The sequence below is a fragment of the Lolium rigidum genome, chromosome 6 (genome assembly GCF_022539505.1).
Source record: "Lolium rigidum isolate FL_2022 chromosome 6, APGP_CSIRO_Lrig_0.1, whole genome shotgun sequence".
NCBI lineage: Eukaryota > Viridiplantae > Streptophyta > Magnoliopsida > Poales > Poaceae > Lolium > Lolium rigidum.
In genome coordinates, this window is record NC_061513.1 from 300,608,706 (window position 1) to 300,622,013 (window position 13,308).

At 44.8% G+C, this 13,308-nt stretch overlaps 3 protein-coding genes across 3 annotated transcripts; 2 read left to right on the forward strand and 1 right to left on the reverse strand.

The window, feature by feature from the left end:
* Nucleotides 1-740: 740 nt before the first annotated feature.
* LOC124661440 lies at nt 741-7,241 on the forward strand. Its single transcript, XM_047199296.1, has 10 exons — nt 741-1,259; nt 1,648-1,785; nt 3,960-4,145; nt 4,844-4,981; nt 5,088-5,206; nt 5,326-5,467; nt 5,544-5,673; nt 5,770-5,849; nt 5,932-6,063; nt 6,564-7,241. The coding sequence occupies exons 1-10, from the start codon at nt 795-797 to the stop codon at nt 6,897-6,899; spliced, it is 1,866 nt and encodes a 621-aa protein (XP_047055252.1). The 5' UTR covers nt 741-794; the 3' UTR covers nt 6,900-7,241.
* A 321-nt stretch (nt 7,242-7,562) lies between these two features.
* LOC124664460 (protein MAO HUZI 4, chloroplastic-like) lies at nt 7,563-9,234 on the forward strand. Its single transcript, XM_047201976.1, has 7 exons — nt 7,563-7,679; nt 7,816-7,896; nt 7,971-8,160; nt 8,278-8,378; nt 8,481-8,609; nt 8,742-8,830; nt 8,920-9,234. The coding sequence occupies exons 1-7, from the start codon at nt 7,563-7,565 to the stop codon at nt 9,056-9,058; spliced, it is 846 nt and encodes a 281-aa protein (XP_047057932.1). The 3' UTR covers nt 9,059-9,234.
* A 321-nt stretch (nt 9,235-9,555) lies between these two features.
* On the reverse strand, nt 9,556-13,308 carry LOC124666550 (endonuclease 2-like). The gene is made up of 8 exons (XM_047203891.1): nt 13,195-13,308; nt 12,880-13,051; nt 10,653-10,757; nt 10,420-10,559; nt 10,184-10,288; nt 10,020-10,087; nt 9,851-9,924; nt 9,556-9,744 (listed from the first exon to the last, which is right to left on the reverse strand). The coding sequence occupies exons 1-8, from the start codon at nt 13,306-13,308 to the stop codon at nt 9,617-9,619; spliced, it is 906 nt and encodes a 301-aa protein (XP_047059847.1). The 3' UTR covers nt 9,556-9,616.

Below are 13,308 nucleotides of genomic sequence, written 5' to 3' on the forward strand. Positions count from 1 at the left end.
TTGAACATTAAAGGTCGACTTTCCATGTCACTTGCTCAACTCATCAAAATTGATAATACCTCACATTGTTCACGTAGGCGCCGGAAAATATCAACTAGGTTTCAAAGACCCTATGTTTCCCGCGCACTGTTAAACATGACCTACCAATCATCTTGTTGAAAACATGACCTGAGTGAGTCCATTGCATGTGTTCAATTTTTTCAGGTTTTAAACCAGGCTTCAGATTGCCACACAAAAATCCTAGTACTATAGGCACCAAGCAAAACCAAAAGGTGGTAAACAAAAAGTTCTTCCTCTTGACGTCCTTTGCTCACAAGAGTGACCCCTACCAACTCTTCTTTTGCTGAATCCAACCCCCTGGCAGCCTGCACATCTCGAAACAACCTGGTGACGCACTCACACATTCATGTCAGCATATCCACACAAGATCATAAAGTTAATGACCCAAAATAAGAGCCTGCATATCCAAACGATCATGCAATTAATAATACAAATAAAAGGCAATAGAAAGGCTCCAAAAACTATCAAATGTTCACAATCAATGTGAAAATATTTTTCTCCAAGATCACGTCCAAATACACGATCAGATAGCAGCGTCTGAGTCTGGCAGGCTGACAGAGGTGACGGTGCACGCACGCTCACGAAAGATTTCCAGAAAATCGCACCACGCCTCTGCCCCGGGTGAGAATAAAATCCTCCGTCCCTTCCTCGGTTTTCCTCCTCAACGCTCGCCTCCTCTGTCTCAAACAACCAAACACAACTCGTAGCAGAACGACTTGCCCCCGCCCTCCGCCATGGCAATGGACGACGTCGCCTTCGCCGCCGGCTCCTCCTCCGCGTCCATGGACGCCTTCGCCTCCTCCTCCGCCGCGCCCACCGACCCCTCCCACGGCTGGCAGAAGGTCGTCCCCCGGAAACCCCGCAAGCACGCGGCCCCGGCCGCCGCTCCGGCCCACGCCGCGCCCGATCTGGCCAAGTCCAACGTGTTCGAGGGCGTCGACAAGCGCTCCCAGGAGCGGCACCGCGCGATCCGGGCCGCAAGGGACGCGGCCGACGAGGCCGACGGCTCGATCGCCGCGTGGGGCGCGCGCTCCGACGACGACGAGTACGGCTCCGACTCCGACGAGGCCGCCAAGCCTCAGCCCGAGGAGGTCAAGAAGCCCAAGAAACCCAAGGTGAAGAAGCCCAAGGTCACCGTCGCCGACGCGGCCGCGCTCATCGACGCCGAGAACCTCGCCGCGCACCTCATCGAAGTCTCGGTAAGTACTGGCCCCGCCCCACCTTCTCCCCGCCCGTGATTGAAATGCGTTGTCTACAGGCCAGATCTCGCGAGGCCCGGTCTGGATCATGGTTTTGTCTCCTTCCTCACGGTCGGATCTGGCCAAGGTTTAGTGCTGGATCTCGCCGGTTCTGTTCTAATTCCCGTAGAACGTTCGGTTTTAAGGAGTTTCGTATTGAGTAAGCCGATAATTCTGGTATTTATAGTATGGATATATTAGGCTTTCTAGAAAGTTGGGATCGCATGATGTAAGATGGGATCTCAGGAAAGGTTCATTGGTACTGTGCTGCGAGGACTGGATGCTGTAAAGGGTGCAGCTCTTTTGTGTTCTTTTCCGTTAGATTCTGATTTTTCCCTCTGTTTTGCAGGCCTCGTATGAGAACCAGGAGGGTATCCAGCTCATGCGGTTTGCTGATTACTTTGGCCGAGCATTTGCAAACGTGAGCGCAGCCCAGTTTCCGTGGGCAAAGATGTTCAAGGAATCACCAATGTCCAAGATGGTGGAGGTGAGCTATTAGTTCGCTACATGCTCTTTAATTCTTTATTCTTGTGAGTGTTTCGTTTGAATTACATGTGGAATACAATCGTGCTTGGTATAGGATGGTTATACAATTCTATGATTTGCCTTTCAGTTACACGTGAAGTAGAATTGTGCTTAGTAGGATGGTTATGCATTCTTAAGGTTTTCGCGCCAATGTTGATACTAATCCATGCATCCTCTGTAGTGGTTTGAGCAACTCTTAAGGTACTTTTGTTACACTGTTTAGTATTATGATGCCACACTGGTTTCATCATTTGCATTGGTCTGTGAAACGGTTAGGGTTCTTCTGTGTCCACTATTATTAAGGTTTCGCGCCATTGTTGATACTAATTAATGAGTTGCCAGTAGTGGTGTTTCACGTAGCGCTTATGGTAGTTTTCTGAACTGTGCATTTGAATTAATGTGAAATAGAATTGCACTTAATAGGATGGTTAGGAAGTATTTAAGGTTTCGCGCCAATGTTGGTACTAATCCATGCTTCCTCTGTAGTGGTTAGAATAATGGTTATGGTATTTTTGTTACACTGTTTAGTATTATTACGCCATACTGGTTTCACGAGCGCGTATGGTAGCTTTCTGAACCGTTCAGTACTGTCTTTAGTGTTTCAAGAAACTGTTATGGTACCTTAGTTGTCTGTCAAGTACTATTAATCATCCGACATCAGGTTGTTAAATGACTGGTATTATCTTAGAAGTTAGAGGCAGGGTTTTATATCATGTCAATGGTTACTAGTACACTATATGTCAGATTATTTTAGGTTTTGCACCAATGTTGCCACTAATCCATGCATCCTCTGTAGGAGTAGTATAAGTAAGAGTAACAGTTGTGCATTTTTAGTTGGCCGTTTTAATATTATTATGTCACACTGGTTTTAATAGAAGCATCATCTGTAGTGGTCCACGGAATGGTTAGGCTACTTCTTGTCCACTATTTTTTAGATTTCGCGCCAATGTTGATACTAACTAATGCTTTGTTGGTAGTGGTGTTTTCATAGCGGTTATGGTAGTTTTCTGCGCTGTTCAGTATTATTACGTCAACACTGATGCTACTTCAAGCACTGTCCAGTGGTTCACGAAACAGTTATGCTACCTTCGTTGTCTGTCAAGTATTATTCATCATCTGAATTCCTGAAAATCTATTGAGAAAGTTATGTAAGGTTGTTCTTAGAAGTTAGAGGGTAGGGTTTTACACCACGTCAATGATGTGTAGTACACTTAAAGGTTTAACGCCAATGTTGACACTAATCCGTGCATCCTCTGTAGTAGTTGAGTAAGAGTAACTGTTGTGCTATTTTTGTTAACCGTTTAGTATTATTATGCCACACTTTTTTGATTGAAACATCATGTGCAGTTGTCCGTGAAACGGCTACGCTACTTTCGTGTCTATTATTATTAAAATTTTGCACCAATGTTGATACTAATTAATGTGTTGTTGGTAGTGGTGGTTTGCGTAGCGGTTATGGTATTTTCTAAATTGTTCAGTATTATTGCACCCAACACTGATACTAATTCAAGCACTGTCATTAGTGTTTTACTAAGCGCTTGTGCTACCTTTTTTAGCTGTCAAGTATTATTAATCATCTGAATTCCTGTCAAGCTATTGAGGGAAGTTATTTACGGTCATCAGATTATTATATGCTGATTGTGGTGTTGTCGTAGAAGTTAAAAGACATGTTTTTAAATAACGTCAATAATCATATGTCGAGTTATTCTGACCGTTAGGTAAGTTTGCATATGTTGGTGGTACGTACTATAACTGGATAAGGTAATTTAATTACTGCTACGTGCACTACTTATTTCAGTGTGTTACATTGCATCGCATATGTTTCCGCATCACTAAAAGAAACCGAATTATAATAAATACCAAATGGCTCTAGAGCAAAGTATAGCAAGAAAATTATAACTTTATAGGGTGGTTTCCTTCTATTAGTTTCTGAACCAGGTTTGGGGAGTTAAACTCTAAGAGGGATTGTAGAGATGAGTTAACTGTTTAGTATATTGACGCTTGTCCATATTGCCGTTTCAACTTTATCAATATGATTGAATTTCACCTTATATCAGTACATTTATAATTGCGGATGGCGTTGCTTTACACTTCTGGGTCTTTTCTGTGATGGGCCTAACTGGATGTATCTAACAGGTACCCTTGAACCATGTTCCTGAGCCAGTTTGCAAGACTGCCAGTGATTGGATCAATCAGAGATCTTCTGATGCCTTGGGAGAATTTGTTGTGTGGTGTATAGATAGCATCATGTCTGAATTATCAGGTCAACCTTTGGGAGTTAAGGGCTCGAAGAAGGTTGTTCAGCAAACTCCAAAAGCCCAGGTAGCTTTCATCCCATTATGACTTTATTATATCATGAGTTAATCATATAAAGTATCGTTGATTCATGATTATTGGGAATACAAATAATAATATTCTAAATTTGTAATTGCAAATGATGTTGTAATACTGAACCTGTGTCAACTGAGTCTAGCAACCAACGTGCCACACTGAGGTTGCTTGATGCATATAGAAGCACTTGATTTTAAATAACAATTTTCCAATTGATAGATAGGTTTTGGAAATTGTATATTTCATTTGCTGGCATCCTACATTGACGAATAGGTATATTAGTTTCATCTAATGCAAATTACATTCTTTCTGTTGATATGTATGTTTCTGTAGTGGAACAGAAATAGGCAGTGTTGTAGATCTGTAGTTCTTTTGATGCTCCTTTTTCACATAAATAATTTTATTCATCTTTACGCAAGTCTATTTCATCAATGCAACAGGCACACAACTTTTGTGCTTTCTGGAAAGTGGAAAGACCACAAAACTTTATATAAATACAGTTAGTGTATTGTTTTTATTACTTCAGTTTCTGGATATCCAGCACTGCTGAAGTGTTCTTTAAAGAACTTCTGTTCACCAACCAGAAGTAATCTTAGAATAGATGTAACATTTTCAATTATTGAGCTTGTGATTATTTGTTCGCGTTGATGGTTTTACTTGAATTTTTAACTGAACATTCATCTTGTCAGGTTGCAATATTTGTTGTGCTTGCCTTGACTTTAAGAAGGAAGCCAGATGTACTAGTAAACCTCTTCCCCAAAATAGTGGGGAACAGTAAATATCTTGGACAGGAAAAGCTTCCCATCATTGCCTGGGTTATTAATCAGGTATTAACTTTTTTCTTGTAACCTTTTTGCTCACCGATTACTTTTGACAACCTAATCTGTATATTTCCTATTTCCTTATACATATTCATTTTCATGTTCATCATAGGCATCTCAAGGTGACCTAGTCTCGGGAATGTTTTACTGGTCTCATTCCCTATTTCCCGCATTATGTGCAAAAAGTGGGAATCCTCAGTCAAGAGATCTTGTTTTGCAATTGCTGGAAAGGTATAACTTGCTGCAAATATGTATAACACACTGTTGCTATGTTTTCTGCTGTATAACATCTTCTGATTATATCTTAGTTGTTACATTTCAGAAGCGTTTAATGGGATTTTCATGTGCAGGTTTTTGACTACTCCCAATGCTTCCAAAGCTCGGGGTATCTTATTGAACGGCGCAGTTAGAAGGGGGGAACGCCTGGTTCCCGCTGGAACATTTGATCTCTTCATGAGAGGAGCATTTCCCGTGCCTAATGCACGTGTGAAGGTATGTTAATTCTCACATCCTTCTACGGCATGTTTAATTTGAGGCAATGTTCTAACTGGTGCATTGATCTCTCTAGGCTACAGAGAGGTTTGAAGCTGCCTACCCAATAATAAAGGAACTAGCTCTTGCTGGTCCTCCCGGCTCTAAGACTGTGAGGCAAGCGGCGCAGCAGCTTTTGCCCTTGGCTGTGAAAGCAATGCAAGAAAGTGAGTTATTTTTAATCAGTAGCTTGATTTGCAATACAGAGCCAATTAATTATGTTCTGCAAATTCCAGTTACCTTACTGTTGTATTATGTTTCAGAAAATGCAGAGCTCTCTAGGGAGGCTGCTGATATTTTTATTTGGTGCCTGACTCAGAGTCCAGAGTGCTACAAGCAGTGGGTAAGTAATATTTTGCTTGTTTGCCTTTGTAGAGCCGTTTTACACAAGTTGGTCGCTACTGATGTTTAATTTCTGTTTTCAGGACAAACTTCACCCAGAAAACATTGGAGCCAGTGTTGTTGTCCTGAGCAAAATAGCGGCTGACTGGAAGTCGCTCGCTCCCAAGCTCAATTCTGAAGCTCTCAAAACAACTCTGAAGAGCATAAAGGCCAAGGTGAGCTATGTGTACAAATTGTTTTGCTGTCTCGTAGTTTTTAACTGTTAAGATGCTTCCTGAAATTGGCACAGCAAAGTTCTAGTCATAGTGAGTTGTTCTATACAAAGTAGTCTGGTCTTCCGTGATGTGGAAATGACCTTTACATACCTATTAGTCGATGTTATTGACACTCTTAGGCTAAGTTACTTGTTGATTAGATATGGTATTGTTGACACTTTTAAGCCGAGTTACTTATTGATCAGAGATAGTGTTATTCCCACTCATAAGCCAATTTACTTATATTGATTAGGTTTTAGTTTTAGTGGCACTATTAAGCCAAGTTAGTTATTGATCAGAAATACTGCTATCAACACTTTCAACCCAAGTTATTTACTGATCAGAGATAGTGTTATTGACACTTAAGCCAAGTTATTTATTGATCAGAGATAGCATTGACTTGAACTACCAGCATATATCTGCACATGTTCTAATCTGCCTATTGGTTGCTGTTATTGCAGAATGAGGTGGCTCTGGAAGAAGCAGAAGACTCTGGGAAGAAGGCTTCCATCAAGGAAGCAGACAAGTACTGCAAGGTGATCATCGGGAGGCTGTCCCGCGGCGCCACCTGCCTCAAGGGCAGCCTGCTGGTCATCGCCCTCGCCGCCGCCGCGGGCTTCGCGCTCTCCCCCAACCTGGACCTCCCCGCCGACCTGGCGATGGTGCAAGAGCACCTGGCGAGGGTCCCGGAGCACCTGGCAATGGTCCCAGAGCACCTGGCAACAGTCCCAGAGCACCTGTCTGTGTTGTCCGAGAAGCTCCAGGCGATGGCGTCGGAGTACATGGGGTCGTTCTGAACATACCGTCCTTCTCTATTTATACAGGCAGTGAAAAGGGGAGGGAAATAATAAGGGGTTGGATAGGTTCTAGACAAAAAAATATATACTAGTCGGAGTTGTTGTTACCCGTTCTTTTAGCATTTTCATTCCAAGGAGACTTGTCTTCTTGGGAGGGAGATGGCAGCGAACATCGCAGAGTTTTTAAGTTAATTGTTAATTATCGGTAGACTGATCCGTGAGAAGGGAGAGGATCGAGGAGAGATGGTTTGGCCAAACGGCTGGGCCCGAGGACTGATTAGCGCCTTGTGATGGATCTGTTGAGACAGTTTTGCTTTTTTAAATCCAGATTTGTTGAAACTATATCTCTCTTGTTTGTGTGGTTGTATTTTTGGTATCCTGTTGCGATGTGTGATGGTTGATGTGAAATGTTGTATGCTTTGTTGTTCACTTTATGTGTCCTGTTGTCTTGTTGAGGTTACTGATGGATTGCAGAGCCGTGCGGGTGACTGATGATATAGCGTCGGAACTATCAGCCACGTGTTGAGGCGGAGCGGCGTGCCGGCGGCCGCCGACGGAGACGGATCGGGGTGGGAGGAGATCCGGCCAGCAGTCCGAGTCAAGGCTCGTCATATGAGCACATGGCTCGTTAAGTGAGGAGGTGATGCAAGTTGCAATTTGCAAATGGACTGTGAACCTGGACGTGGTTGGTCTGGGAGCTGGACGGTGGTGGCAACCGCCCCGGCCGACCGTGCCTCCTCCCACTCCGGCGGGACCCGCCACCGACCCTTGCCCAAGATGGTAAGGCAGTGGAGTGGTCACTCAATCAACTCGCAGCTCGGCTCGGCGCCCTGCCTGCTCGCCACAAGTACATAGAGGAGGTGGGGGAAATGGCAGCTCACCCTCTCCCCTCCTTCACCGTACACGGCTGCTCCAGGTGCTCCTCGTCGCCTCCCAGTCCCAGGAAGTAATGGCGGCCTCCTGCCCCTCTGCCCTGGCCATCTCCACCACCTCCAGGGTAAGCTTAGTTTGGCTGCCATGGCTGTGCCTTTTCCACTTGAATCCTTCTGATTTCTTGCTTGCTTGCTGCAGGTCGCTGGACTTCCCCTGCTGCTGTCGCTGAGGCGGACGCCGGCGCCGGCAGGCACGCGCGCTGCTGCCCTTGCCGCCGGCCATGGAGCCGCCTGCTCTTGGAGCCCTCTCCGGCCGGACCTCGCCGTGGCCCCTCGCCGCGCCGCCGGCGGCGCGCGGGCAAGGGCGCCTCTGCTCCGGCCTCGCGCATGTACGCACGCTGTCTTTCTATTTTCACCAAGAATTCTCAATTCTAGTAGCCGGTCGAGGTGCTCACCAGTCACGGCGACTTGGCAGCGCCATTGACTGATTTTCTTGCTTCCGACAGGGCTGACGAGTCCACAGATCGCCAGCACAGCATTCACCGTGGGCACGGTCGCCGTCCTGCCTTTCTACACGCTCATGATCGCCGCCCCCAACGCCGATATCGTGCGCCGCCCCTTCCCCGGACCTCTCTTTCACCCACTCGGGGTGGCAGGAGCTTACCAGTAATCGGAAAGCTCATGTCTTCTTCTCCTTGTGCTGCTGCAGACTAAGCGAACCGTGGAGAGCACCGCCCCCTACGTGGCTCTTGGCATCCTCTACGCCTACCTGCTCTACCTCTCCTGGACACCCGACACCATCCGCGCCATGTTCGCCAGCAAGTACTGGCTCCCGGAGGTCAGCCACCCACCGTCACCACTACACTCTTTACAGCAACAGTACTAAATTCAGCAACAATGCATTGTCTGAATGTGTTCTCGCGCCTAGCAAAACGTAACATATGTTTGGTTCCTCAATCTTGCAATGCAGTTACCGGGAATTGTGAGGATGTTCGCGAGCGAGATGACCGTCGCCTCCGCCTGGATCCACCTCCTAGCCGTCGACCTCTTCGCTGCCAGGTTAGCCATTCTTCTCTACCCCCACTTGCAAAACAGACATACGACTCGCGGATAAGTATTGATGTCCGTGTTTTTGACTGCTGACGCAGGCAGGTGTACCACGATGGCATCAAGAACAACATAGAGACCAGACATTCCATCTCGCTGTGCCTGCTCTTCTGCCCCGTCGGGATCGCGGCTCACGCCCTGACTAAGGTACTGGCGGGTTCGGTGGGTCGCTCGCATTGACGATTGACAGTTGTACGTAGGGTCCCGTTATTTAGATGGTGGATATATTGTGTATGATTCAGTCAGATATGAATAAATTGATTTGATGCACCATTTGTTCCAGATTGATTAGTATCAGCCATTTTGTTGGAGTGGCTTGAGCAACTAAATTTACTTATCCTCAGGGATTCCTAGTAGGCTAGAACAGCTGATCATACTGTTATATTGTCTATTACAAAGATATGTACAGTCAATTCATTAATGATCCCCAGCAAACATTTACTCTCAAATATATAAATAAATGAAGAAGATAAGGCAAAATAAGCATCGCTTTGAAATACACATCTGGTTTGGTATATTGTACAAGCTAATAGACGTGTTATATTACAACTTTACAACAATTGCATGTCTGAATGCTATGCTAAGATAATGTGGTTTCTATTACAGAATGTGCAAACTTATTGAGGTGACAACTGATCAAACAACATAGTAACTTATTGAGGTGACAACTGATCAAACAACATAGTATCAGCGGCTGCTATAATACATTTCAGCCTTTTGTGTGTGCTAATTATAGCCTTACTGTACATATAATGGCATAGTATCTACTTTCTTGTCAAATATACGGTTGAGTATCATCGCCAATCTGACCCCACCCTGTGCTAATCTCCTCTCCACAACTGGGTACCTGGTGAAGTAATAATCATCTGCATTCCAGATCCCAGAATTGCTGACCATTAGTACCAGACTCTACGCAAAATGCATATTGTACTATAGTTTCCATAGTACTAGCTAACATAGACACTTAATTACCTCCTAGAGTAATGTTTTGCGTCACATCCTTGTACGCATAGTTGCACGACAAATCTATGCTCTCAATTGCATAGCTGCACCACAGATTTAATTATACCACGTCAACTGTCGATCAAGTTAGTTGCACAAGACATGAACTGAAACCTAAGTGCTGGGATATGAATCCTACTCATTTGCACAGGTTGATTTCATGTTCGTGCAGTTCTCCCAGTCGCTGATATCGTCAGACCATCCATTCTACAACTCACAGCATCAGAAACAGGAATGGCAATAGCATTGTACTTATAACTGGATAATAATAGGAGAACAAGAAAAGGTAGCATGATGGTTTACTGGTGCACTCAGCGTCAGGTTCGTCTGGAGGGCATCCACCATGGTCTCCAGGTCCTTGTTGTAGAAGTCCTTCATCACCGAGTCGATGATGCTGACATCCCACACCTAGAAACACAGAACATCACAAAAGTGCAGTTCAGACCAAAATCCTTTCCCCTTTCCAAATAAGAAAGTTTTAATTCAGACAGAGAATGTCTGATGGGAGGTGTAGAAGAACCGAAGAGAGCAGGACATACATGGTGCAGGTTGGCCTTCCTCCGGTACCAGTGCACCTGGATGGTGTTCCCGCCCTCGTCTTCCTCGAAGCTCACGTGCAGCGGCTGGTGCACGTCTCCGACGAAGTGTGCCAGGAACATGAGGCTCTCCGTCAGGTTATCTTTGTTGCGCAAACAGGGGTGAATATTTCAGAGATCTCCTTGTCTGTTTTGACAGTGAAATTAACTGGATGTTGGTCATGGCATCTACTTACATGAACTCTTTGGTGAGTCTCCGTATGTGTAGAGCTGCTCCGTGTAGTTGTTGATGGCTCCGACAACGCACATCCCCTGCACGCCCTTGGAGTTGTGGCAGTCCCCTGAAATGTAACACGTGGCTATGAGCACATGCTCGACATTACACTAGGAGAGTAGAAATTATAAAAGTCGATGCTGAACTGTCCTGTCTGATATTTATGAGAGCAATTGTATCGATCCCCTCTGATATTCAGATCGGATGAAAGTCGTCGGCTGAAGAGAAGAACGTGGGAAAATTGGATCAGATCATGTCATGCCGGCGATGCGTGAAGACCGACACAAGTTATCAATCGGTTGGGAGAACATGGATAACATAATCCATAACTGAGATCTAACAGGACAATTGGACACTTGCATGTGATCGCCAGTGGTCACATACATACTTGGCTGACCCAACAAGAACGTGTGGACAGGATAACAAGTGCAACATGTAACTTGCTATAGATCTAGCTCACTTACCTCGTGCAATTTACACAAACCGTAAGATTTTTTTTACATAAAACGTGTAATTCAGAGATATTTTTGCATATTAGTTAGTGAAAATCTTCAAACTCTTTAGGACGAAAGCGATTGGATGAAAAAAAAACGTGCATGCATAGGCAGAGTGAGTTGGGCTCAACGAGTGGCGATGGATGGCATCACGGCGTGGGCGATGCGTGAAGCAAGCGACTAGACTCAGAGATGGGTTGGAGAGTTGTTTAGCATTACTCAACCTCTTAAGTTCTCTCTGACAGGGGAGAGACATCCATCATAGGTGGCAGAGCGTTTACTTAGGGAAAAAGAACTCCATCAGAAACATAGTATTGTATACGAAACTCGTACTGACTGCTACAGCTTCTGATTGCTACAGATGGAAGGGGAAAATGTGCGTTCTTGTGAGGGTGACAAGTGGGCTCGAATTCCACTTTGTAGCACCTTTTCTTTATTTTTGGAGTGTGGCGTTTTGGAGCCAGCCCAAGCTCCAGTGCTCAACAGATCTCGGTGTTAGAAAATAAAATAAAAACGGCATTCAAAAGTTTGAAAAAGCTCTTTTTTTTACAGATATACAAGAACTATTTATGCAATCCTGTAAAAAAAATCCACATAGCATTTTAGGTTACACAAAAATCACAAACATATGTCTCTAAATATGCAGAAAATCGTAGAGTTGTTTAGCGTTACTCAACCTCTAAGTCCTCTCTGACAAGCAACGCCTACTGATACTAGATCGCAGTAAATTATACTTAGTTCAAATCGTAGATTCTTTTGCCGGGAAGGGATATCCATCATAGATGGAGAGTTTCGTAGGGAAAAAGAACTGCATCACAGAGACAGTTCTACAGATGAAAGGGGAAAATATGCGTTCTTGTGGTAGTGGCAAGTGGGATCGATTCCACTTTGTAGCACTTTCTTTTTTGAGCGTGGGATTTTGGAGCCCGCCGAGTTAAATAAAATAGAAAATGGTACACAAGAACTATTTATGCAAACCTGTAAAACTTTGTAAAAATAGAAACTCTACAATTGCGTATAAATAAAGTGCTCACTCGTTATCTGTTTGTTTCATGGGACTACACAAGCATGTGGCTCTAAATATGCAAATAAAAAAGTCGGTTTGGTCCTCACATTTGTATTTTTTTTTTGTAGACCACAGCTGAAAATACGTTTCTATGAAAATTTAGATGTGCATACTAGACATCTATATGTACATCATATTTTTTTTTCATATTTACTGAAACTCCGAAACAAAGTTTTGAGTTTTTCATAACTGAGCTCTCTTTAGCTAGCTTGAACTCCATATAGAGTTTCAGAGTTTTTTTTGTCCATACGGCCAAATATGGCCTGGTTTCAGTATCTCGGTAATGAAAACAAACAACACATCACGTAAAAGTGTAATATTTTTTGAGAGAAACCTAAGAGTGTAATATGACATACAGATATGACTGAAAGTGTGCATAATTCTAACCAATTGTATAAAAGCAAATTCGTGACACATGTATGGTTTTCGTTAGAGGTAGCCCCGTACTTACGCAGAGTCAAAAACTTAAGAGCATTATGTATGGTTTTTGTTAGAGGTAGCCCTTTACTTACGCTGAGTCAAAAATTTAAGATACTTATTATTAATGGCGCGTAATTGGACTTCAGCTTATACACGGAAAACAACCATAACTGAAGTTGGAGATACGGAGAGGGGAGGAGGGAACTGACGGGAGTTGTTGAAGTTGCAGACGTTGGGCGTGTTGGCGTAGTGGAGCGGGCTGGCCCAGTGGTAGCGGAAGCGCATCGTGTCCGCCCACGGGCACATGGTCGACAGCTCCCCGCCCGCCGACGCTGGCAGCAGCTCCTGCACCGCAGTCTTCGCCTCCTCCGACAGGTACTTCTGCAACGCACGCCACGCAACGCATAATTCAGCACCAGCACTTGCGCATTCCTTCCTTCCTGACTTCTTCCCGATGGTACGAGCCTGGACGAAGCTCTACCTAGCTGAATTATGTCAGTGAGGGAGGGGGCAGAGCAGCGTACCTCGGCGATCTTGCAGGTCATGATGTGGCCCTCCTTGCCCCACGCGTCCGCACGGCGAGGCGCGGCGGCGAGCAGCGAGACGAGGATCAGGAGCAGCAGCTTCTGGGCCGCCAT